The sequence below is a fragment of the Ipomoea triloba genome, chromosome 6 (assembly GCF_003576645.1).
Source record: "Ipomoea triloba cultivar NCNSP0323 chromosome 6, ASM357664v1".
In the NCBI taxonomy this organism is placed as follows: domain Eukaryota; kingdom Viridiplantae; phylum Streptophyta; class Magnoliopsida; order Solanales; family Convolvulaceae; genus Ipomoea; species Ipomoea triloba.
In genome coordinates, this window is record NC_044921.1 from 18,325,357 (window position 1) to 18,350,851 (window position 25,495).

Sequence of the window (25,495 nt, forward strand, 5' to 3'; positions counted from 1 at the left end):
AATTATTTTATAATTAGTCTAAAAATATTTCTAAAGCAATTTATATCATCGACTACATGTGGACCTGGTCAAGATTATATATCTACAATTGACATATTGTATATATCTTCAATTAAAAGATTATATACATATAAATGTATTGAAAGTACATAATATGTTAACCGCAATATATATATAATATGTTAAATTTAGATATATAATATGAAAAAATGGTCCACAATGTGCATAGTGGACACTGGTCCACGATATAACATTGATATTTCTACATGTAAAAAGGGTAAAGCTCTAGATCAAGTTTTTCTCGAATAAGAGTCAGACTTGGAAATTGAAAGGGAATAAATAGTATAAAGTCCAAAATGTTATTATTATTATTATTATTGTTGTTGTTGTTGTTGTTGTTGCTGCTGCTGCTGTGTTAAATGACCAAATTCAAATTTTGCTTTTAAAATTTATGTAACTCTAAAATTGCATAACGAAAACAATAAAATAGATAAGAGAGTTTTGAGAAAACATATTTGATTGAGGTTGACCCTACTGATTGGCGTTCTGTGTTGAGAGTAGAAGAAGAGTACACATTATAATCGAAAAGAGAGATGTCAAACATTAATTACAGGTTAAAAAAGATAGGTAATTTTGTTTCAAAGTTCCTTTTTTTTTTCTTCCTTGGAATTGAAATACTAAGGCGGACATGTGATTCTAATTTCATAAAAATGAGGGAATTTAAATTTCTTCCAACCAAATGCCCCATTAAAGTTTTAATTTTTTTTAGTACTTATGACTCTATTACAATGTAGTATCTATCCATCTATATATATTTTCTCTTAAAGCACAAAGAGTCAATGCTCCCGCTGAGGTTCAAACATGTGACCTCCCATTTAGAAGAGCAACAATTATGTTGCACGACCACATGGTCTTTGACACTTTTAAAGTTTTAATTGATTATGCTAATTTTGATATATTTATTTGAGTTAAATTTAGATTTAGTCTATTACTCATTTTCAATTTTAGTTATTGCCTTTTAAAATTATCAAATTTAATCTTTAAGTATTAAATTATTTCCAATTGTAATCCCCGGTTAGTTTTTCTGTATAAATTATTAATATTGTGGATAAAATTGGAAAGTCATTATCATTCCACCAATTTTTTTTAAACGTTAGAAACAAAATCTTAATTTGCTTTTTCTAGCCGCTCTAACATTTTAAGCAATTTACACAGAAAAAAGCTTACATTAGATTACAATTGGAAATAATTCAATAATGATTAAATTTGATAATTTTAAAAGTTAATCGCTATAATTATAAATGAGTAATAGTTGGAGACCAAAACTATAAATGAGTAACAGTTAGAGGACTTAATTTGAAATTAACTCTATTTTCTTTTTTGAAACAGAAATTAACTCTATTTATTTATTAATTTATTTAATATTGTATTATTTATTCATAGTCATTATTGTTTCCCCAAATCAATCATTTCTGTGCTTAAGCAATATTTTGGCAGAGGATAGAGAGAGAGAGAGATATTGGACACTGGACAGGAAGAGTGAAGCTGAGGTTCTTTCTCTTTCTTTCTTAGAAGAAAGTCCTTCCATTTCTTTAACTTTTCAATTTCATTGATTCAAATAACTAAACCAAAATTATCAACTTCAAAGGAGACTAATCTGGGGAAGAGTTAGAGAGAAAAGGGTCTCTTTGGCATTCTCTTTCTCTCTCTCTCTCTCTCTCTCTCTCTGTTTGTTTTTTAATTTTTATTTTGAGGTACTCCTTTGCATCATCATTGTTGAATGATTGAGTCTTTTACTGGGTTTTCTTCCTTGTTTCTTTCAATTTTGCTATTTTTCCTTCTTTATGTGCGACAGAATTGTTAACTGGGTTTATAAATACGGAGTAGTTTTTTTTTATCCAAAATAGATTTAGTTGCGTTGGATTGCTGATGGGTTTCGGATTTTGATGTTTTGCTCGTTTGTTGTTTTTTCCCAGATCTTTAATTTGTTTTGGGGATGTATATAACCAGTGCCCATGATTTCCTTTTATGAATATATTTGCGAATCTTTGTAAAGATTTAAGCTTTAATGACTATTACTGCTTATGTTGAGGTTGAATTGTCTGAAATGCTATTGAGAAGGAAAAGCTTCCATGGAAAATTTAAACCTTCTTTCTGATTGCCCAAGATGGATTTTTCCTCAAATCTGGATTTTCATAAATTAAGGTTGATTCTTATCATGAAATGCTGTTCTGAAAGAGTTTAGATAAGGGGCTTTTTCACCAGTGCTGATTAGATGGTCTGCAGGAAAGTACTTGTTTTGTGGTTAGATTAGGAAAATTGATCAATGGGGCCTTTTGAAGCTGTCTGGTTTTAGTGTATTTTAGGTTTATGTTTTTGACTATATTCATTTTGTGGAGTTTCTTCACAGTTTATTATAGGCTATATTTGGTAGTTTAAACTCTCAGCATGAGTTGTGGGATCTTGGAAATCTTTGATCTCTGGGGTTCAGAAATTGTTCTTGAAACATTTAACCATAAAAAGACTGTTAGGTTCACTGTTGTTGTGTGGGTATCTCATAGAATTGGAACAAATAAATTCCTCGAAATTCTAGAGGGAACTAGGACCTAATATAAAGGGCTTGGATTATACGAGTGTGACTTGACACCATCAGTTTTATTGCATTAACTTATAAATCTTTAATTCTTTCAGGTTTATATTTATTGGATGCAAGTCGTTTGCGGTTTGTCACTGTTTATTTGTACTTGAGTTGCTGATATCCAACACCGCTTGAGATTCATGGGTGGATTTGATGACCATGTGGCCATCATGGGAGATTGGATGCCTCCTAGTCCAAGTCCAAGGGCGTTTTTCTCATCAATCCTGGGCGATGATCTTGGGACAAGGTCAGCTGCTGAGCCTACGAGGGAGAATAAAACCGGGACCCTTGTTTCAGAGCCCGAAGGTTATGCTTCATCGAGAAATAGTGATGGGAAAGGTGGTGATCAAGCGGGTGGCGTGAGTTCGCTTTCTGAGCAGAAAATAGGTTCTCGTGGTGGTGGTCTCTTAGAAAGAATGGCAGCTAGGGCTGGATTCAATGCCCCACGGCTAAACACAGAGAGCATTCGAACTGCTGATCTTTCGCAGAACCAAGAAGTTCGGTCTCCTTACTTGACGATTCCTCCTGGTCTCAGTCCAACAACTCTGCTAGATTCTCCTGTTTTCCTCTCGAATTCACTGGTAATTTATAGTTGAATATATTATGAATGGCTCCTTGCCCTTAGGGAGGTTCCAAATCAATTTATGGCCATTTTGTGTATATGAAAAAGTAGCAATGTCTTATCACAATACATCTTGCTTGAGTATTTTCATTTGACTTCTCGATTGTTTTGAAAATTGGAACATGCATCAACGTGATTTTTTGGCAGGCACAGCCGTCCCCAACAACTGGAAAATTTCCATTTCCTTCATCTGGTGATATTCATAACTCAACGATGTTTATGGAGGCTTCCCGTAAAAGCAAAGAGAGTTCTTTCGACAACAATGATTCGTCGTCCTTTGCTTTCCAGCCAGTTATTCAAACCGGTCCTTCCATCTTTCCCGGCACATTTGGCAAAGTAACCTTCCTTTTATCTCCCTAGTCTCTTATATTACTTGTTCATTCTTAGAAAAGTACGTAATTTCGAGTTCTATGGCACGAACTCATTAACTGCTCTTGGCTTTATAGGTACCTCCATCCAATCTAGCACGGCAATCCTTTCCCAGTGTAGAGCCTACTCAAGTCTATGCACAGAATGGAACAATTCAACGGTCTGATTTCTCTAGATCTTCTACTGAGAAGGATAACGGGAGTGGTAATATCACATCAGAGCATTCTCCACCTCCCGATGAGCTGCCAGATGAGGAAACTGATCAAAGAGGAAGCGGAGATCCCAACTTTCTCGGGGCCCCTGCTGATGATGGTTATAATTGGAGGAAATACGGGCAGAAACAAGTAAAAGGAAGTGAGTATCCCCGGAGTTACTACAAGTGCACGCATCTAAATTGCCCAGTCAAGAAGAAAGTGGAGCGCTCTCAAGAGGGTCATATTACAGAGATAATCTACAAGGGAGCCCACAATCACCCAAAACCTACGCCTAATCGCAGATCAGCGCTCGGATCCGCAAATCCACTTGGTGACATGCAAATAGAAAATACTGAACAAGCTGGAACCGGAGGTGATGGCGATCCAATTTGGGCTAATATGCAAAAGGGATCAGGTGCTGGGGATCCCGATTGGAGGAATGACAATCTTGAGGTAACAACTTCTGCACCTTTGGGCTCGGAATATTGCAACGGGTCTTCCTTGCAGGCCCAAAATGTCACTCAGTTTGAATCAGGGGATGCAGTGGATCGGTCTTGTACTTTTTCAAACGATGAAGATGAAGATGATCGTGGAACACATGGAAGTGTATCACTAGGTTATGATGGTGAAGGAGACGAGTCCGAGTCAAAAAGAAGGTTTCTCAATTCTCATATTATCCATGATATTAACTGATAGATGAGGATTCTGACTTAATCCAATGTAGACCCATAATGTTTTTTTTTTTTTTTTTTTAATCTACCAATTTTCTAGGAAGATTGAAACTTATGCAGCAGACATGAGTGGCGCTACCAGAGCCATTAGGGAGCCCAGGGTGGTGGTGCAGACTACCAGTGAGGTTGACATACTTGATGATGGGTATCGCTGGCGTAAGTATGGACAAAAAGTTGTCAAAGGGAATCCAAATCCAAGGTCTGTAAAATTCTCTGCTCTCAAAGTCTATGTTTTTTTTTTTTTTTGAATACAACTGACCTTATTACATTCTAGTATCTGTTCATATATACTTTCTCAACCTGTTGAAGCACAAAGAGTCAATATTGTCTCTACTGAGGCTCGACCTCATGACCTCCCCATATAGGAGAGTCACTACATGGCATCTGAGCACAATGTGCTTGGCTCCAAAATCCGAAGTTGATTCTTGTTGCTGGAAGTGATTATTTGCTTGGTTGCTTCCGATTTACAGAAGTTACTACAAGTGCACGAGTGCTGGCTGCACTGTCAGGAAACACGTGGAGAGGGCTTCTCACGATCTGAAATCGGTGATTACCACCTATGAAGGGAAGCACAACCACGATGTTCCTGCAGCCCGCAATAGTAGTCACGTTAATTCTGGAGTTTCCAACAGCGGGCCCTCCCAAGCAACCGTGCCAAATCAAACCCATTTGCATAGGCCCGAGCCTTCACAGCTTCAGAACACCATGGCAAGGTTTGAAGGGCCTCTTTCACTCGGTTCATTTGGGCTGGCCGGGAGGCCGCCACAGCTAGGTGGTACCCCGGGTTTTGGTTTTGGGATGAACCCACAAGGCTTAACCAATCTGGCGATGGCTGGACTGGGCGCTAACCCGGGCAAATTGCCCGTTCTTCCCGTTCATCCGTATCTTGGACAACAGCGCCCGGTTAATCACATGAGCTTCATGCTGTCCAAGGGAGAGCCGAAGATGGAGCCCGTGTCAGACCCCGGCTTGAACATCTCCAATAGCTCGTCGGTTTATCAACAGGTCATGAGTAGGTTGCCTCTTGGACCTCATATGTAAATTTACTAACTTTTGCTCTCACAACTCACAAGAGAAGAAAGTAGAAATGTTTGACTATATTCAATGGGGCATTTCATTTTATTGCATTATATAGTTCATTCTTTGTTATACCCTTAAACAATCAGCACTATATATAATTGAAATTGGTGAGCTTTTCCTAAAGGTGTTGCTTGCTACTATTTGGTTGGCATTGAGTGCAAAAATGGAAAGTTTCAGATTCAATGAGATATTTCATTTGATTCCATTTGGTACATATTTCTGATGATGTGCACACACACACACAAGCATTAGGTATATGCAATATGTACTTTGTTTCAGCTTGGGGTGTGGTTGAGTGAAAGGGACTCCATCTTTAACCAAACGTTAAGGGATCGATCATTGGTCTTGGCTCTGAAGCAATCTTAAATCTTTAGGCCAGTTATTCTACTCTTAGAGATTCCTACAATTTAGCGATGGATTATTCACCGTATTTGGCAGTGGATACCTTGGATATCTCCTTGTTTCAAAAGGAAAAGAACCAAGAATGCAAAACAAAAGATGGGCTAGATGTAATTAACAGGGCGTTTGGTTGGAGTAAGGGAATTAGGTGGGAAAAGAATTGTAATTCCATGGGAAAAGAATAATGCGGGAATAAAGTGAGAGTTTAAATTCTAGTGTTTGGTATGTAGGAATAAAATTACTGGGAATTTCAATTCCAATGTTTGGTATACATTGGAATTGAGAGGTAATAAGTTGTATAAAGTCCAAAATGTCCATTGTTGTTGTTCTTAAATGACAAGTATCTATTGGACTCATTTGCATATTCAAACCTCAAAAAATATAACATATTAAATTCAAAAGCACTCATCTACCGTATCTCTTGAACTAAAAAAACACAAGCATTTGATTTGGGTAATCAAAAATTTTGAAGAGTTATGCATATAAAGAATTCAAAGGAATATACACGAAAGTTGCTGTATATAAACAATGCATATAAAGAATGCAAATTTTGAATAGTTGCTGCATATAAATATTTAAAGGAACATACACAAAGGGAAGTCAAAGAATAATACAGTCTATAATTTTGAAGGGAAGGTTAGAAATCAATTTTAGGTTAAAATAAGAGAGGGGTAATTTTGTCTCAGTGTTATAATTTTTTCTTCCTAAAATCCATGGAATTAAAATCTCGGGGGGGCCACGGGATTCTAATTCCATGAAAATGAGGGAATTGCAATTCCATGGAATTGCAATTCCCTCCAACCAAACGAAGGAATTTAATTGCCTATGGAATTAGGTGGGAATTTAGTGGGAAAGGAATTGTAATTCCCTCCAACCAAACACCCTGTAAATGCTTCTTGTTTATACACTAAAAGATTATATTTCTTGTAGCCTCTCAATTTTCTTGCTATTGTGAAATGAAAAAATTGGATTTCCCCTATTTGTATTATGTTATAACAAGCCTTTTTCAAGTGGAGTGATACTCGGCTTTACATAATATTTTTTTTAATGTTTGGACTTTATAAACATTAATACTTTTTAGAGGTAGACGAAAGAGGATGAGGAATTAGAGATTTGACGTGAAACATATCTATTTAATATACTATATTGTCTAGCAATTATTACTGAGTAGTTACATGTTAAAAATGTCTATAATTGAGATAATCAATTGAAACATTTTTTTTTAATTGAGAGAGCTAATTGCATTTTCACAAGGGTATATGTTCACCCTTGTTTTCTGTAGAATATAAAAATCTGCATTATTCAATAAATGAAAGTAAAGCTTATAGGATTAATTGATGAGTTAATTCCATTTTTTTTTTAAGAATATCCCTCTTTGGTTTAGTAGTATACCATGTGAATTGACTTGTTATATTTTTATTTTTATTTTGGGCAAATTCTTAATTGAAGATCGAAATGATCTTGTATTTAAGATTTTAAGGTCATTTAAACGGTTTTGTTGGCAAAATATCAAAAATGGTCATACCACAATAATACTAGGACTAAAGTATAATGTTTAGAAAAAAATGGACCTGTTATCTACAATTTTATGACCAAAAATGAAATTAACTCATTAATTGATTGAAAAATAAAGAAGTTAACTAATAAAAATAAAAATACTAAGATAAATTTGCATAGAGAAATGCACTTTGTTATGTCACAAGCTAATTATGGAGCATACATGAAAAAGAAAAATACTACATGGACTCCCACTTTTCCTGGGACTCACATGATGAAAATGTCATCGAGTTCTATTATGGAAACTTCCAAATTGTACTCCATCAATTATACTTCTACTCCCAGATGTCATCTTGAGAGTCCATAAAAAGTTGTTTATATCCGAGATTTGTAAGAGGGAGTAACAATTAAGAGTAGAATTTGAGAGTATAAATAGTATTTTCTAATATCGTATCCTTGTTTGCCACATCAATTTGGGACTACAACTCTACAAGTAGTAGAACACCATAAAAAATGATATACTAAATGTTGGTAGGACCAGTCTGACACTAAAGATCCATACTAAAAGTACTACACAAACAGCTTTTAATTACACATTGAGCTGAACCTGGACAGAAAAAATGCAGCTCAAAATGGCTTCCCAAATTCCTGAGGTGGTTGTTGCCAGGACCTTAAAAAGCCGCCTGCAGGAATTTGCAATGTTATTAGAGAAAATGAGAAATGGCAATGAAAGAACAAACCCGAAAAATCAAAATCATTTTTCATCACCGACGCATTTGAATGCACATTAGTACAAAGGAACAGACATATTCATGTATGTTTCGATTCTGCACTCTAAAAGAAATCATGATACTATGCTACCAAAGGTATCATCAATCAAGAATTCCAATTCCATAACATATCTTCTATCAACAAGGATTTCTCATTATGCATGGTTCTTAAATCTTCCTGGTTCTATACGAGACTCAAATTTTTCTAAGTCAAGATTTACTTTTTAAACACCTCGCATTCTCCTGGTAGCAATGGCGAGGCACTTAAAAAGGTAGGTAATGTTAATATTCTATTCAAACAAAGCTGCAGTTTAGTAACTGAATTTAGATTTAAAAGACAAAAAAATACTAAACTAAGATTGTGACATACTTATTGGTATTTCTTCCAGGGACATATATATAGAATCATCATCACCAAGAATTCCCTGCAATAACCAACAAAAAGAATTTGTCATTCTCACTTATAGATAGTCTATTACATATATCACTTCGACTAAATGGTGAGAATTATCTAGGCAGGTGATACTAAGAACTAAACAAGCTACGAATCATCATATCCAAAGAGTAGCTAGTAGTCTACAGTAGTACCTCTCCATTATGAAGGCCCATATCATTATGTAGAGTGTTCAAATCTCCTGGTACAGATGAGCAGTTTGGTATATCATTCCCAAGCAATTCCGAAAACATTAAACCATAACCATCCTGAACATCAGCAATATCATTTGCATTATTTGCATCATTAGGAAAGCCATTCTGGGCAGTGAATCCAGTTTCAGAACTGCAATTCAAGGAAATACTTGTCAAGGGTCTTCAAAAATAATGCAAACCAAGACAATGATCATAGAAACTGTGTATATGTGAAAAGCCGAAAGGAATGTTATCAATGGAAAAAAAGGAATCAATTGAGGCTTCCCTTTAAGGGAAAAACATGCAGTTCAGCAAGCCAATAAGAAATAAGTACAAATGACAAATAACGGAATTAATGATTAAGCTTTTTCTATAATTAAGTTAAGGCAAATGTATAATTTAGAAAAAATACTAAGCTTTTTCTATGATCCAAGCTGGCCATAAGAATGATATGGAATGTAATATAACAGAAAGCTAACCTCTGTGGATTATTGAAAGGCTTGTTATCTTGCTCAGAATCATTTTCCAAATCAATCACCTCTATATCTCTGCCACCAAACCCACATTGACTGTATTTGCTGGTCAAATCGTAGTTCTCGTTCATGGGCAAACCAATGTTAACCGGCACAGTCTGTTTTCCACTGTCTGTGGTACCAGGGAACATGAGAACAGAATCAGCATCACAATTGTGGTTCACATCACAAGTAGCAATGTAGTTTAGGTCACATGTCTTATATGAACTGGGAAAAAGTTGCTTTTCAGAAAACTCAATGGTTGGCACATCACTTGAAAACAGAGGGACATCCACCAATTTTTTATGATCAGGTGACAACATTGCTGGCTCTCCATTTGTAGTATTTTGGTCGTCTGAATTCTGCTGCTTTGCCATTGAAATAGAGTATACAAAGACATCCTCCGGTTCTGTTTCATCAGATAAAGCCAACTCTCTAGGTTTCTTAATACCCTCATTATTGTCAATATCCTCTAATGATCGTTTTTTACCTCTTTCTACAGAGCTGCATCTCCCAAACATATTTACTCCGTCACTTTCCTCATCCTCTTTTATTAAAGGATGATCAGCAAAAGAGGAAGGCCCAGTAGTATTTTCTTCTATGATGACAAAAGAAACACATGGGACTTCCTCGGTAGCTAGTGCTTCTGAATTTTCGGAATCAAGGGCTTTTGTGTCATGATTTTGATGCAATGAAATGTCATCAGAGGAAACATGCATAGACATATCTTCACCTTGGGCATCAAACTCCTTGGGAAGCTCACTCTCTTGCGTTTCCTCTTTCTCTGCCATGGTATTAGCACCAACCTTTGGACATCTAGTTGCCAATGAAGAGCGTATTCTTCTAGGAACATTCTCAAATCTGCAGAGACTTAGTAAATCGGTGCCCTTTTTGCTTGTTAAATTATCTTTTTCAGCACACAAACTAATCTGCTTATCCTCCTTGACTGCTGTCACCTCCATTCCATCATTATCATTATCATTACCATTCTCAACCTCCCCAACTTCTGCATTTGAGGTTTCCATGTCATCAGACTTCTCAGTTCGATCCACTTTATATGATGATAGGATATCCTTCTCAGTATCAATTGCACTTGTATCTTCAACTGACTGGTTTCTGTTTAAGATAGACTCTGAATCTCCAACTAATTTCCGAATGCCTTCTGTTTCAGGGTTTAATTCAGCTGCTGGGGAATTCTGTAATTCGTTATTGCTATCTTTAATAGCTTGCTTTTCATCTTGACGCCCTGAGAAAGCATTTGTATGACCATCCATGTCTGTAGAAGCCCTAGCTCTATCAGACCATGTCGTGCTTCTTCCGAATTCTTGGTCCCACTCAGAATCTTTATATGATCCATGTCTTCTCCTTCCTCTTGCATAACCTTTCGAGGCCATTGGGCTATAATCATTGGGGTACCTTTTCCTACCTGGCCCTTCACCATCAACAACATTTCCCAAACGAGAAAGAGCTGATGTTCGACCCTCCATGGATAGCTGCATATTATCCCCATCTAGCATCCTAAAACCATGACTGTAACCACTGTGATTCTTCAAGCTACCATTCTGCAACTTCCCCAAAAGGGCACTTCGCGGCAGCAATCCCTTGCTCACCAAGTACTCCGCTGCCATTCGACCAGCTTCCATGAAAACATCGCTTTTCTGTGGTGAAGGTTGCCGAGGCTCAAACTGCCTCAGCTGGCCACGCCCATAGCCACCACGATTATAGCTTTTGTACTCAGAATTGTACATCCCGCGATTTCTCATTGATCCCTCCGGTGAAACTCGAGAGGTTGCCCCCATACCTCCCATCCCCATTGAACTAGACCTATTATATGCATTTGCTGGACTACGATGCCTAGCATGCATATTTACAAAGCCAAAGTTCACTGATCACTAATTCAAGTGTTCTTTCTTTCACAAAACCCTCAACAGTCAATTTTTTCACTAAAAATTCTTCCCCAAAAGCACCTTTACAAATTCTAACTTTGTGTCTCAACAAGAATTGCAAAATATCCCCACAAACACCTTATCAGAGTAATCTAAAGCAGTTTCAGAGGCTTTTACAAATTTCCTTTAAGGGAATCTGGGAAATATATAGAGATTCGACATCTTTCTCATGGGGTTACTGATAAACCTCAGAATTAACAGTCCAAGAAGGTCAAATCCATAAGATTTGCACAAGTCAAGAAATCAAGGTTCACAGATCTGGTGATTTTGTGTAATCAAAATTTAGCAGTAGCAGCAGCAACAGTGGTTTTAAGTTACCTTTGACTGATTGGTTGACGGAAATCCAAAACTGAGGTTCTTGCAATTAGAATTTTCAGATCCAAGTTCACATCAATTGAAACCCTTCATCCAACTTCACCATCGTCATCACACAGTCCGAAAGATCAATGTTTAGCAAGATCTATTAAGATGATCCGGGTCAATTTCACGCCCGGGTACCCCCCCCCCAAAAAAAATCTGTTAGGCCAAGATCAATCCGGGCAAATTTGTGTGTATGAATTCAAATCAACATGGCAGATCGACCTACGAAGCTATGGATATTAATATTTTCATTGTTCTATTTATTCATCTTTCTTTTTTCTTTTTTCGTTTGTGATTTTGTGGAGTGAGAAAAAAGAAGAAAAATTTGAGACGCGATAGGTGCTCGATCCAACTTTCGGCCAGTGTGATTTGGTTTTTTACGCAATAATGAATTGTTACGTGTTTTAGTTTCTTTCCTTTTCTTTTTAACCTTCTATCATTGCAACTTTGCAAGTGCCAACTGCCAAGTGGTAATAAAAATTTTGAGCAAATTGCATTTTTAGTTAGCATTGTCATATATTTCTATTTTTTAAATTTTTTTTGGTGTACATAGTTTTCCTTCTTTTTTTTTTGAAAACACATAGTTTTCCTTTTGAGTTGGTCTTGTTACATCTTTTAACTTTTATTTATTTGACATAATTAGCTTCCTATTTAAATTTTTGTCATTTTACTGTTTAATAAATATGGCTAACATGTACTTCGTAATTTTATTATTTAAGTTTTTTTTATTTTAACATGTAATTTTTGCACATATTACCTCCACTCTTACTAGGGTGGTGACAGAAATAAATAAATAAATAAAGAAACTCTTGTTTTCTGTTATCTAAATTTTCAATTTTTCAGAAAGTTGGAAAAAAATTTCAATTAGTAAACAAACTATTAATGAGCATGAAAGAAATGAACTTAATCTTCTTGCTAGCACATGGGTGCATGCTTACAAAGCTTGATGCTCTGTGGGCAATAAATATATGCATCCTAAGTTTAGCTTTTGTGATATGTAAGAGAAATGATCCTCAAATGCACAGAGAGAGATACTATGTGGATTCATATTTTATAAAGAGAGTTACATAAATTAGTAAGATATGGTAATGATACAATGTTTTGGCTTGATACATGAATAAACGCTATTCTTTTTGTTGTGTTTTATGTTGAGGGAGATAATTGTCATTAAAACAGTAATTATTGAGAAAATGGGTAAGGGTTGGTATTGCAGCATGCTTCAAGGGTTTTTACCCCAAGTAAGTTATTACTAAGCTCACAACATTAATAGTGCCTGAGGATGAAGGGTTGAGGGATGGGTTTTGTTGGACCTTTACGGTAAGTTCTGCATATGAGGCTCTTCCAGAAGTGATAAGAGCAATAGCGATAGAGATTGAGAGAGAATTTGAAAACTTTAGGTGCCAAATTTGTGCATTCTTCTACAAGTTCTACATAATGCTTAACGTAAAAGGTAAGATTTCACACTAAATGAGAGTTACCCGTTTTATTCAAGAATGCAAAAAATAATAAAGCATCTTGCAAGGTGATGCTTTCAAGCTAAGAAAATTTGTACTAAAATATTTTTAGGGTAATGTTATCCTTGAGCATGATCATCTAAGTGGTATTAGGTGGAGAGATATGAATTTAGCAAGACAAGCAAATTGTTCCCTGGCAGATGATTACAGTGTGCCCTTAGCAAGACAAGCAAATCGTTCCCTGGAAGATGATTATAGTGTGCCTTTAACATGTAAAGTCTATGGCTAACCCAATAACGAAAGTCTCGTAAGGGGATTGGAGCATGCTACCATGAGACAAAAGATCTTTCTAAAGAAATTCGATTCGGGACTCTTATATGACTAGTTGTAGAAAGGGCCCGGAAAGTCAAGCTCCAAGCCCCGAGGTTTCAGAAAACCAATCAGTGTCTCATGCATGCACTTTGCTCACATCAACATTCATGTTAAATGATTGATTCACTTCAAATGAACATGCAATTCAATTTAAAAGTACAATATAATTAAGCAACCTTCATCTTCATTTTAATTTACATTCATGTTCAATTGTCAAACTAGATGAACATGACTTGACTATGAAGTTTGTCCACTCCAAAACTAATACTAAAGGAAAGAAAAGCCCATTTCCTATGTTCCAAACTGTGCACTAATTAAGGCCTGAGAATTTCATTTCCACCAAAGAGAATATTAGGCGAAAAGATCTAAACTAGGCCAATTGACAAAAACAATTTCCCATGTTATAAAGAAACCGTTGTAGGAAGTAGTGATCCCATGGGAAATCATACACCAGCTACATCTATTGAATTTGTACGGGCTGAGAGGACTTATACTCGAGCATCTCGGTCCTGTATCTCTCCTTATCTCTCAAGCCCTTTTCCTGATAAACCTGCAAGAGAGAAAGAGAGAGAGAACGGAATGTCTATTTATGCAGAAGTGGTGCAATTACTAAGACTATTTGATATACAGAATATGCATAAATCTTACCTGTTTCTCGGCCTCTGAGAGTCTGCTCCATAGCATTCCAATTTCCTTGCTGATAGCTCTCACGTGGCCGTGATGTGCAGGCTTCAGCCTGGCATAGTGTTCAGCGAAAAAGAAATTGTAGCCGCTTAGGTTTTGCCTTGGTCTAGAGGGATCCGTTAGAGCAAGCTGGTGTTTCTTTCTATTCAGTTTAGCGGGTCCAGTTGAAGTACTAGCACTCTGAGATGAGTCTGGTTGCATAGCTTTATGATAAAGAGCGCCATTGAATATCTCGGGACCCATGTTCACAGATATTACATAACCATAATCAAACTTCGCATCAATTGTGCCAACAACTGAATCACCCACTTCAATACTAGGTGTCCCTGCATAAAACATTGTAAACTAGGCGTATGAAATTTGAATATTACCCTTCAACGATTTTCTTGTGTATCAGTAGATGTTAAATTTACATAATTGGGGAAAGCATAATATAAGAACTCTACAGCCAAAATTCAAGGCTTAGAAGCAGACCTGACAGTGGATTTACGGTGGCATCGCCATCAATAGGATGTCCGGTTTCTAAGGCACCAAAAGTTTTGTCAGTAGGATCTGTGCAACAGAAGGGGAAAAAAGTTGAATTTTACCTTAGAGAGGAAAAACAAGTAACACAAAATAGTGTACTATAAATTTTTCAATGTTTTAAGGTACCGCGGACTGATGAAGGCTCTTCCTTGCGGAAATAATAGACCTGCTCAAAGTGATAAAGCATGGAGAGATAGTACTTTCTTAAGATGAATGATGCACTTGTTACATAGGATGGAAAAGTGAATGCCCCAATCACATCCTCCCATCTTCGATCTCTGATAACCTGCACATTCATGAGATATGATCCATAAAACTGTATAACAATATATCATAATCAAATTTTCATATTAAAAGTTGGAAAAGGTATGTTTTAAGTTCAAACGGATTTCTGATAAGAAGAAGGAAAAGACACTGAAATGTGTAATACCAGGATAGTTTTATAATGTTATTAAATGCTTAGATTTGTTACTGAGCAAAAAACACAAGTTTCAAGTCATCACTAGCACGTTGAGTCCTTCAAGATCATCCATCAAGTCCATACAACTATTTTATCAACATTCGTCCATTCAAGACTGTTAAACAAGCATGCAACTTAGTCCAGCATTTTACAATCAGTTAACAATTAGATCTCCAAATCATTTAGATTTTAGAGTTGAAACATAGTATAATGAAGTGGGATGAGATAAGGTTGTATTTTCCCCATCGGAACATGCTTTCAAGCTCCTGAATTTCCAAACCTAGATGTTCTGGTTCTGTAACTCTACGAATAAAAAAATAAGTTACAGCAAACTAAATTCAAGTTTCCATTGTTCTCAAGAGTCAAGATAATGTATAGTTCCAGTTAACAGGGTTCAATGAACCTTAAGAAAAACCTCAAATCAAAGAAAGCCATACCTTTTCTATTCCACCTCGCACAGTAACCTCCACAAAAAGACGATGTAGATCTAGAGGCTTCCCTGCTACAGTAGGAACCCTGCAGAAAATGAGACGTCAAAAGTGGAAAGGTCACATTACCATTCTTTTAATTAATTTAGCATTTTTTCGATAATTCTCTTACTTCTATAATCTTCATAAGTAGTAGTTCAAAGCATAGATGAATAACTTCAAACCAAGCTCCAAGTTAATAGTCCATTATTTACTAATCCATAATACAGTCTTCGTGCCTTCAATTACCTATACACAGCCTATGCCATACACGCAAAGATTGCAACTTTCTTCAAGAAATTACAGTCAAATACTGTAACTTTATCAGTGATCTACACAGTATTCTACCACAACAAGAAAGGTAAATTACATCAAGAGCACAAGAGAAATATCCTCATTGTGCTTGAGATTGATGTTCAAGATAATTGCAAGGAATGTTCGGCATCATAATGCTCATTACTTTCAAAGTAAACTGTGATAATTTAAATGCCCATTGTCTTTGAAGCAAATATCTACTACATTTGTGAATAATGTTCATCAAAACTCACATGGCTATATGTGAGATGTGGTTCCTAGAATCCTAGTACACCAATTGACCAAAAAAAGATTCTTTGGGCCCATCAAGCATCCTCACACCAAGATAATACTCCAAACATTTTCAAGCATAATGGAAGTCCACAATTTGAGCATAAATACTCACCAGATAACTTATATCAAAACTACAAAATCAAATCCACAAAACACAACAAAATAATAGGAATCGAAGAAGGGTACACTAGGAATGGGGAAAACAACATTCATTAGCCAAGAACTTCTAGAGCAAGAAAACCTCAAACCAACACATTAAACAGCAAAAAAAAATAGAAACAAATTAACAGAGGAAGAAAAAAGAGGACTAACAAGTATTTGGCACCCAGAGAAACATGGAAAGCTTGAAGCATTTGCCAGAAAAGCTGTGGGTTTCGAACGATTTCCTGAAACTCAGCTTGGGGCTTAGGGTAAGAGAGCGGGCGCTTGGATTGACCCGAAGCGGAAGCAGTGAGAGCCGTTCCCGTGGGTGAAGGGTTAGATGACATTTTTGTTGCCGATAATTATTTACTCCCTAATTGTTTGCAGTATGAACTCGTAAACCTTACATTCCCTCTGCTCCTATGGCACAACGATGAAGTATCAACCTTTTTCTTAGTTATCAATGTCTGGATTGTCTGCCCACAAAATCATTCTGGCGAGAATTGTAGTTTTTATTATTTAATAATTAGACCTACCCATCAAGAAAAAATATTTTTTTTTTGGTGTAATATTTTACAATTATTTATTTAAAATTTTATTTGGATGGTTAGTATAATTCTAAGTAATTTTTAATTTGCTAACTACTATGTAATATGATAGAATTCTAATTAACATTCTAAATGGGTCGTCATATGTTTAAATTCCTACGATGAATTTAGATTCTTTGGGCTGAAAATTTTTGTGAAAGTATTTAAAAAATAATAATAATTCAAGAACTTTAAATTGTATCCTTTATAATACTATATTATACCAAATATTATAAGTGATGGAGATATTGAAAACGACACAATAATAAAGACTCGGGGTCCGAGAGCCCATAGCCCAAGAAGATGACCCAGGTAGCTCAAGAAGAGTCTACGATCCGGAGCCCAAGGAGTTAACCCGAGCCCAAGGGAAACAACCCGAACCAAGGTAGTCCCGACAAAGGAAAGCGACCCATACCAAGGCAATTCGGACCAGCGTATGCGACCCGGGTCTGACCTTTGGGGCAACCAACCATTCTTGTCCTGTAGCTCATCTCTGGGGTCGGAATGGTAGGTCCGGACCAAGCTGTGCAGACAATCAATAGGCTTTGACATGTTACCGCAATCCACTGTGATTTTAACTAAGTTTGTTAGACTTTTCTTGTATAAATAGTTCATATTCTAACTTAGACAAATCATGTTCTAATCGGTCATGACTCATTCTTACACAACATAATTTATAATGCTCTTGCAATAATCCACTTATTATTACCACCATTATCTCTTTTACTAAGTAATTTTAAATTTAACTCAAAATTTTTAAATTGAATCTTTTATAATCATATATTATACCAAATATTATAAGTAATGATATTTAGTAGTACTAAATATAATTATATACTTTGTCAGATATTATTAAAATAGTTTCAATGGCACTCAGTATAATACATATAATCGGCACTACTAAATTTTTCATAATTAGTGTACATTAAAAATTTTATTAATTTTATTCATTCTAACATAATAATATTATACTTTTGATGTTTGATTATAAAATAAATTAGATTTAATACAAACTTATTAGGCTGAGATTTAGTTTGGTATAAATAAGAACTTCAAGAGTGAGATTAGAAAACTAATTTCTTATTCGTACACTTATATATAGACGAGTGTAAATTATATCTTTTTTTTGTGTATATTTTACATATATATAATTGTTGTGCGTTACACATAGTCACATATAAATGTTATATATTGTATTTTATTAGATTGTTGTTGTTCCCAAAAGGTTGAATCCCCAACCATAAGGCCCCACGCCTTGGTCCGAGAACTTATGAGATGATGTAAATTATGGTAACTCAATTAAACACAAATGTTAGACATTTGTTTACCGCGCACAATAAGTCATCCTCACTCTGAGAGGTTGCTCTCACACTATCGTTGGTGAGAATCGATCCGAGTCATTGTTCCCAAATCCTTTCCATTAATTTCTTCATTTTCCCACTTAAGTACTGTGATCCCCTCCATAATCTTCATTAACCAACCAATAGCTGTAATTAAGAATACAATCAAGACACCTGTAGAAATTGGAAAATTAATGGACCGATAGTCTATAGACATGTTTTCGGGTTTTATTTGGTAATTAATTATCAAATAAATTACTTTAATTTTACAAATTAAACTAATATTTAGTTGATTTTATTGATTCAATAATGGGTTGTTTAGTTCACGGAATAGGTAGGGAATGACATAGCATTCCCAGTAATGACCTATTCCGTTGTTTGGTTCGCATTTGTATTCCCAGGAACATTACCCAGGAATGAGCTATTACCCTTGCAAGGTAATAGCTATTACCAGGGGCCCCCTGGTATTAACCTATTCCTGAGAATAGGTATTTTATTATAATTTCTTTTTTACCCTTTTCAGATTGAATTTTTCTTCTAAGGTATATAGAGAAGCTCAAATGAGTTTCCCTTCTTGAGTTACCAATGTGGGATAAAAAATTTTCATGTGTGTGTTTTTTTAAAAATAACTATTTTATATATAATTTTGTTTTGTATTATTTATTATTATTATTATTATTATTATTCCTTTTTTCTTATTATTGTTATTAATATTATTATAAGTTTTATTTTATTATTATTACATAATAATAATATTAATATTAATAATAACATTATTATTATTACTATTATTATTATATTATTATTGTTGTTGTTGTTGTTGTTATTATTATTATTATTATTACTAGTATTTTTGCCCGTGCGATGCACGGAATGGATTTGTTATAATATATTAAAAATATTTGGATTAATATATAATTATTTAAATTAGATCATCAAATATTATATAGTGCAATTGAAGATATGTTTTGGATCATTTATATTTTTTGATGTTATCATTGCTTGAGTTTGAACAAATAATTACTCAAATTAATAGCTAATGTGTAGATCTATGCATGCGGTGTTATAACTTTGGAGATTTTATATATCATTATTTATGATTTTTATAAATTGGGCAAATGTACTTGTTCTCTAGCAACTCAGTTATAGGAATCAATTGTTATCTTAAATCATTTGTATGGAACATATGTTTTTTGTCTAGAAATATAGCAATTTTATCATTTTGTAAAAAAAAAAAAACATGAGTTAATTAGTGCATTTTTTAGTTTTTCCTTCATTTACAGTTTCCCTTAAGAAAACATGATTTAATTAATCCATCTGTTAAGCATTTAATTAGTCCAGCCAAACTAAGAAGAACTGAAACTCAAATAAATATTGTGTGGTAAATCAAAAACAAAACAACCAAGGCTATCATGCCTTGGGTTCAATCTTAGGCTTTTTCAAACTCTTTGAATACGATGAACAATCCATGTTTATTCTCTTCAAAGACAGTTGCTGTTGGTCCCAAGGGGATGGGGTACAAGTCTAGAGGGGGGGGGGTGAATAGACTTGTATAAGATTTTGCAAATCTTTTCAACCTCTCGTGTGTATTGAACTTAGGATGTTTAGGTTCGATACCTCACGAGGTGAAGACAAAGTTTTATGCGCAGCGGAAATGTTATCCCCTTTTAGTTAGCACGAGTTTGAGTTAGTTCGAGAAGTGCGTTTATATGCAGTGCAATCGAGAGGTTAGCGAGAGATAAAAACAGTAAGTAAATGCAAGAGAGATTTTTAAGTGGTTCGGCCAACCCGCCTACGTCCACTCTTCTTCCAGAAACTCCCTGGAAGGATTGCACTAAAAACTTCCCTTTTTAGTACAATATCGAGCGCTTGAGCTTTGATCACGAAGCCCGCCTCAAGCCTCAGGTTTTTCGCCCCGCTTCTTGTTACTCCACCTCTCGAGCACTTGACCTTTGATCACCAAGCCCGCGTCAAGCCTCAGGATCTTCACAAGACAGCTCCCAGGTTACTCTACCTCTCCAAGGTCTTTCTCCCCGCTTCCAGCTACTCCACCTCTCGAGCACTTGACCTTTGATCACCAAGCCCGCGTCAAGCCTCAGGTTTCTTTCACTCGGACAGCTGCCAGGTTACTCCACCTCTCTTGCTTAATCCAAAGCAAGGTGTTTTTGGTTGTCACAGTTGAATGTAACAGGCTCCAATCTGACCACAAGCTATCGTTGAATCAACTTCGATGTAGAGCAGCTTCGGTCACCTTCTGGATGTATAACAGTTTAAGCTTTGTAACTCTCTTGAAACACTAAAATGTGTTTTCTCGCTGTTTTGAATATCAGGATGATATTCCAAGTTGAGCACTTGCACTTGAACGTTTTAGACAAACACTTCTTAAGAATTTCGAACCTCTTTTCTTTTTAACTCCTTTTTCTCTCTTTTCCCCTTTTTTTCTTCTTTGTCTTTACGTCCTTATATATGAGAGTAGAGGAATAATTCCGTTGGAGGGAAAATTATTCCGTTTGAAATTTGTTTCCCATGCTGATCATGGGTCTTGCGTATTTTCAGCATATTTCATGGAGTGGTGATCTTGTAACTTGAACCTCTTTGTCTTGTAGTGAATATTCCATAGTTCACTTTTCTTGAGTTCATGCTCCGATTTTGTCTTTTGGTAAAAGTTACTCTTTTTATATTCCCATTATTCCTTGATTGTAGGGAATCAGACCACTTCAGCATTGGTGCACCTTTTGACCGTTTGTGGTGGAAATCTGACGTGTCATCCATTTCCGCCCATTTTGAAATCTTCACGTTCGGCACCTCTTCATTATTCCATCTCCATGATATTCTTCTTCTCCAAACTTTAAGTATGACCGTCATTCAGCTTTGTTGGAGAATTGTTAGTGTATCGAGACCAAGATTGATATCTTGATCGCTTGATGTCTCGAACTCAAATATCGAGAGGTCTATCTCTCGAACTCTGTTTATGTCTCGAACTGGATAACTGTATCGAGAGGTCCTACCTCTCGAACTCTGCTTATGTCTCGAGACTTAGTTGATGTCTCGCAGACCCTTATTCCTCCAGTGTTGTCCCATGTCTTCTTCTGATCTGTCTATATGATTACAATACACGAGACTTCTAAGATGTTCAAACAAATTTACCTCAAGCTTAAATATTTTCCGAGTTGAGCTCAAAGTTACTCGGTTGTATTTTCGCTCTTGGTTTACTTGTCGAACTTACAGCGTTTTGCCTATGCGTCGAGACTCGGGGATTTCTACTTAACAGTTGGTATCATCAAAACCTATTACATGATGTTCCTAACAGTTGCTCAGGAGTAGTTTCATCAACAGAGATGACTTCTAGATTTGTCGAATATGTGGCTTCCAGTGGTGTTATGCCCTGGTCGAAAATAACTATTAAAAAATCAAGGCAAAAAAATTTTATTGCATGAGTTAGAAAGAAATTGTAATTAAAAATTACCTTGGTTGCTATCCACACCTCTGGAAGCCTTCAACACTCAAAATCCTTGAATTTAAACATGTCTTTGGGAAAATCAGAATCATCTTAATTTGTAACGCTAATCAAAGTGTCATTATTCGTTTTCATAATGTACTTTTTGCTCGCACGACTTAAATCTCATGTGAGAGGTTTGCACAACAAAATTGTGAATATTATAGATTTTCCTTTCCTTCAAGAGTTTGTTGAATTGTTTGACAAATTCTTTAGAAATTTATAAACGGATACAAATTCTCTGAGTGAATCACCCATAAATATTAATATTAATATTAATATTAATTAATAAATAAATTTTATATTTTTTCTATCATGAATATACTAAAAAATAGTAATAATTCATTATGTGATTATATTCTGTGGATAACAAATCAATTATGTGGTTATATTCTATGATGTATACTGAAGTTGATTATCTAATATACAACATACAACATAATAAAGTAAAAATTTAGTATTCTAAAATAAGCCATTTAACTAATATACTATGAGTATGAGTCTAAATTATAGTATAAGTCTAAACTATAGTATTAATCCAATATTAATAAATAAATAATATAAATTTATATTCTGTGAGTAACAAATTCATTTTGTGATTATATTTTGTGGATAGCAAATCCATTATGTGATTAAATTTTGTGATGTATATTGAAGTATGATTGTCTAGTATACAACATAAATTCAGTATTCTGAAATAAAGCATTCAACCAATATAATATGAGTATGAGTCTAAATTATAGTATGAGTTTAAACTATAGTATTAGTCCAATATTTTTAAAATTCATTACTGTAAAAAAAAAGTGTATAAATGCAATATGTACCTTAGAGTCATGGAATAATTAAGCATGCCAGTGTTTGTTGGTTGATGGCAACACGTTGATATTCCTTGGCCAAATAACAACTCAACTGGAGCCTTATAGAGCTTTTCCTTGTCCTGAGGGACGTAATTTGACTCCATTACTAAGCAATAAAGAGAAAGATGAGAAATTACATATAACAATAAAATATATAATGGTAGAATATGCCAATAACTTTGTGGTCTAGTGGCATTTGGTTGCACCCCTATGTAGAAGGGAATGAGTTCGAGCCTCAGTGCTTAAGTAGGATCTCAATTAAAATATGAGATGTGGTGATATTTTTGTTCCTTCATTTTTAAGTTCCATTTTTAATTTACCTTTAATATTGTTTAAAATATGCCTTTACTATTTGATGATGATGTAGAATATTATTATTGAAATATTTCCGTTCCATTTTTAATTTACCTTTAATATTGTTTAAAATATGCCTTTACTATTGATGATGTAGAATATTGTTGTTGAAACAACAATATTTCCATTCATTTTTTAATTAAAATGCAATTGATGATGATGTAGAATATTATTATTGAAATATTTCCGTTCCATTTTTAATTTACTTTTAATATTGTTTAAAATATGCCTTTACTATTGATGATGTAGGAAATTGTTGTTGAAATATTTCCATATCTTTTTTAATTAAAATGTAATGATCTGACCATTTCTTCTTTTTTTTTTTTTTTTAGTCAATTATGGATATTTTTTATTTGTAGTCCATTATTAATATTCATTTCCTTTTATATATTCAGTCAATTAGTAATATAGATTCATTTTTAGTCGATAATTCTTTTTTTTCAGTTAATTAGTCAATTAGAATAATAGATGCACTGATATTTTCATTCCATTTTTAATTTACCTTTACCATTGTTTAAAGTTTAAAATATGTCTTTACTATTGATGATGTAGACTATTATTATTTAAAATATGTCTTTACTATTGATGATGTAGACTATTATTATTGAAAATATGTCTTTACTATTGATGATGTAGACTATTATTATTGAAATATTTCCTTTACTATTGATGATGTAGACTATTATTATTGAAATATTTCCTTTCCATTTTTAATTTACTTTTACTATTGATGATGTAGAATATTAATATTGAAGTATTTCCGTTTCATTGTTTAAAATTGTGAAAGATTTACGATTTAATTGTGATTTGATTTAAAATTGTGGAAAATTTTGGAGGAGGAATTGTGATTTGATTTAAAATTGTGGAAAATTTTGGAGGAGGATATTGTTTTTATATATAGTATAGATAGTATAGATATATTCTATATTTGTAATTATCGTTATAAACGGATTTAATAGGAAAATTTAAGTAGGAAGTTATATTAAGAGTTTTGAAATATTATTATTATTATATTATTATTAATATTAGAGAAATTATATTTATAGTTTTAGATTATTACTACGAAGTATTATATTATTATTATTATTATACTCTTAACAGAATAGGTAAGCAAAAAAACTTGATTACTCCGAATGACCATATTTTTTTCTTTAGATCCCAATAAAGCACTTCATGGGAATGAACCCAAACAAAGAAAAAGCGAATTGTGTTGAAGTAAAAATGGTGTAGGGGAAACCGTTTATGTTTTTTTCTAAAAGAACAATTAATTAATTAATTAATTAATTTTTAATAGTTTTTTTTTGTTTCCTACTTTTTTTAAGAATATAACTCTGAGCTGCTACAATAATCTAAAGTGTTTGATTTCCTTGCACAGGTTGGGAAGTTTGAAGAGGCAGTGAATCACGGTAGAAGTGAATTTCACAAATTTAATAAGTTTACAGAATTCGAAGACTTAGTTAAGGAGATAGAAGAGGGATATCTTCGCAGGTACATACATGGCGTCGACTAAATTCACCGGCGGCTACCGTGTGCTCTCCTTCCTCGACCCCTCCGAGCCCAAACACGCCACCATCAAGGGGTAGTTCATCCATACCCTCGCCAAATTGCACGACAGGTTCCTCCTGTTGTTGCCATTTCATCATCTTCTTCTCCTTTCGGCGGGGAGAGAGATAACGGGAGAAGGAGAACTAATATAATCAATAATAATAATATGCAATAATAATTGATTGCTAAATTTATGAAAATATATATGGTTAACTAATATAATCAATAATTTATCCAAAATAATTGTCCATCTAATTTACCTTATAATCAATAAATAAATTAATAAATAATCAATAAATTAATTAATTAATAAAATCAATATTTTGACTAAAATGCCCCTAAGTTTGGGCGGGAAACTTTGGGAGGAAGATAATACTTTTATATATAGTATAGATAGATATAGATTACTACTACTACATAAGGGTATTTATGTCTTTTAAAACATGTTTCATTTCTATTGCTTAAACTAACCAAACACTATAATATAATTCCTAAAGTCTATTCCTTCTGCGAACCAAACAACATAATACAATTTCTATTCTATTCCTTGCCTATTCCATTCCTTATGGAATAGCATTCATATTACCTCAAAATTCATTATGTGAACCAAACGTGCTGTAAATATTTTGTTTGAAACACTCATGATACCTCGTGACCATGCATTTGGAATTTTAACAGAGGTATCATCACATGGTAGTTGGCGACTCAATAAATATTTCTTGAAATGCTGAAATAATTAATTGAGTTGAACTAGATCATTTGAATAGTTGGATGGTCTAAATAGTGAATTTGACCTAGTAATGACCCATAATATTATATATATATATATATATATATATATATATATATATATATATATATATATATATATATATATATA

At 34.3% G+C, this 25,495-nt stretch overlaps 3 protein-coding genes across 4 annotated transcripts; 1 reads left to right on the forward strand and 2 right to left on the reverse strand.

Annotated features, from left to right (window-relative positions):
• The first annotated feature begins 1,463 nt into the window (after positions 1 to 1,463).
• LOC116022390 (probable WRKY transcription factor 2) lies at positions 1,464 to 5,785 on the forward strand. 2 transcript variants are annotated; one of them, XM_031263101.1, is made up of 6 exons: positions 1,464 to 1,550; positions 2,692 to 3,219; positions 3,408 to 3,596; positions 3,707 to 4,479; positions 4,595 to 4,753; positions 5,025 to 5,785. In XM_031263101.1, the coding sequence occupies exons 2-6, from the start codon at positions 2,779 to 2,781 to the stop codon at positions 5,593 to 5,595; spliced, it is 2,133 nt and encodes a 710-aa protein (XP_031118961.1). In that variant the 5' UTR covers positions 1,464 to 1,550; positions 2,692 to 2,778; the 3' UTR covers positions 5,596 to 5,785. The 2 variants fall into 2 exon arrangements, with proteins under 2 accessions (XP_031118961.1, XP_031118962.1); XM_031263102.1 differs by lacking the exon at positions 1,464 to 1,550 and adding an exon at positions 1,612 to 1,754.
• Positions 5,786 to 7,934: 2,149 nt separating this feature from the next.
• Positions 7,935 to 12,105, reverse strand: LOC116022332 (uncharacterized protein At4g26450-like). The gene is made up of 4 exons (XM_031262988.1): positions 9,407 to 12,105; positions 8,889 to 9,078; positions 8,671 to 8,725; positions 7,935 to 8,213 (listed from the first exon to the last, which is right to left on the reverse strand). Exons 1-4 carry the CDS (start codon positions 11,302 to 11,304, stop codon positions 8,158 to 8,160), a joined length of 2,199 nt encoding a protein of 732 aa, XP_031118848.1. The 5' UTR covers positions 11,305 to 12,105; the 3' UTR covers positions 7,935 to 8,157.
• Positions 12,106 to 13,698: 1,593 nt separating this feature from the next.
• Positions 13,699 to 16,934, reverse strand: LOC116021825 (high mobility group B protein 10). The gene is made up of 6 exons (XM_031262308.1): positions 16,608 to 16,934; positions 15,678 to 15,756; positions 14,907 to 15,066; positions 14,730 to 14,807; positions 14,220 to 14,581; positions 13,699 to 14,121 (listed from the first exon to the last, which is right to left on the reverse strand). Exons 1-6 carry the CDS (start codon positions 16,781 to 16,783, stop codon positions 14,032 to 14,034), a joined length of 945 nt encoding a protein of 314 aa, XP_031118168.1. The 5' UTR covers positions 16,784 to 16,934; the 3' UTR covers positions 13,699 to 14,031.
• Between the last annotated feature and the right edge of the window lie 8,561 nt (positions 16,935 to 25,495).

What these genes read in the sequence shown, in the direction of transcription:
- LOC116022390 (XM_031263101.1), top strand. Translation starts at nt 2,779, where the DNA reads ATGGGTGGATTTGATGACCATGTGGCCATCATGGGAGATTGGATGCCT. An exon ending in TTTTCCTCTCGAATTCACTG is followed by an intron (nt 3,220 to 3,407) that starts GTAATTTATAGT and finishes ATTTTTTGGCAG; the next exon opens with GCACAGCCGTCCCCAACAAC. An exon ending in TTCCCGGCACATTTGGCAAA is followed by an intron (nt 3,597 to 3,706) that starts GTAACCTTCCTT and finishes TTGGCTTTATAG; the next exon opens with GTACCTCCATCCAATCTAGC.
- LOC116022332 (XM_031262988.1), bottom strand. Translation starts at nt 11,304, where the DNA reads ATGCATGCTAGGCATCGTAGTCCAGCAAATGCATATAATAGGTCTAGT. An exon ending in CCTTTCAATAATCCACAGAG is followed by an intron (nt 9,079 to 9,406) that starts GTTAGCTTTCTG and finishes CTTGAATTGCAG; the next exon opens with TTCTGAAACTGGATTCACTG. An exon ending in CCTGGAAGAAATACCAATAA is followed by an intron (nt 8,214 to 8,670) that starts GTATGTCACAAT and finishes AAATTCCTGCAG; the next exon opens with GCGGCTTTTTAAGGTCCTGG.
- LOC116021825 (XM_031262308.1), bottom strand. Translation starts at nt 16,783, where the DNA reads ATGTCATCTAACCCTTCACCCACGGGAACGGCTCTCACTGCTTCCGCT. An exon ending in TGCGAGGTGGAATAGAAAAG is followed by an intron (nt 15,067 to 15,677) that starts GTATGGCTTTCT and finishes ATGAATGTGCAG; the next exon opens with GTTATCAGAGATCGAAGATG. An exon ending in CACCGTAAATCCACTGTCAG is followed by an intron (nt 14,582 to 14,729) that starts GTCTGCTTCTAA and finishes TGTTTTATGCAG; the next exon opens with GGACACCTAGTATTGAAGTG.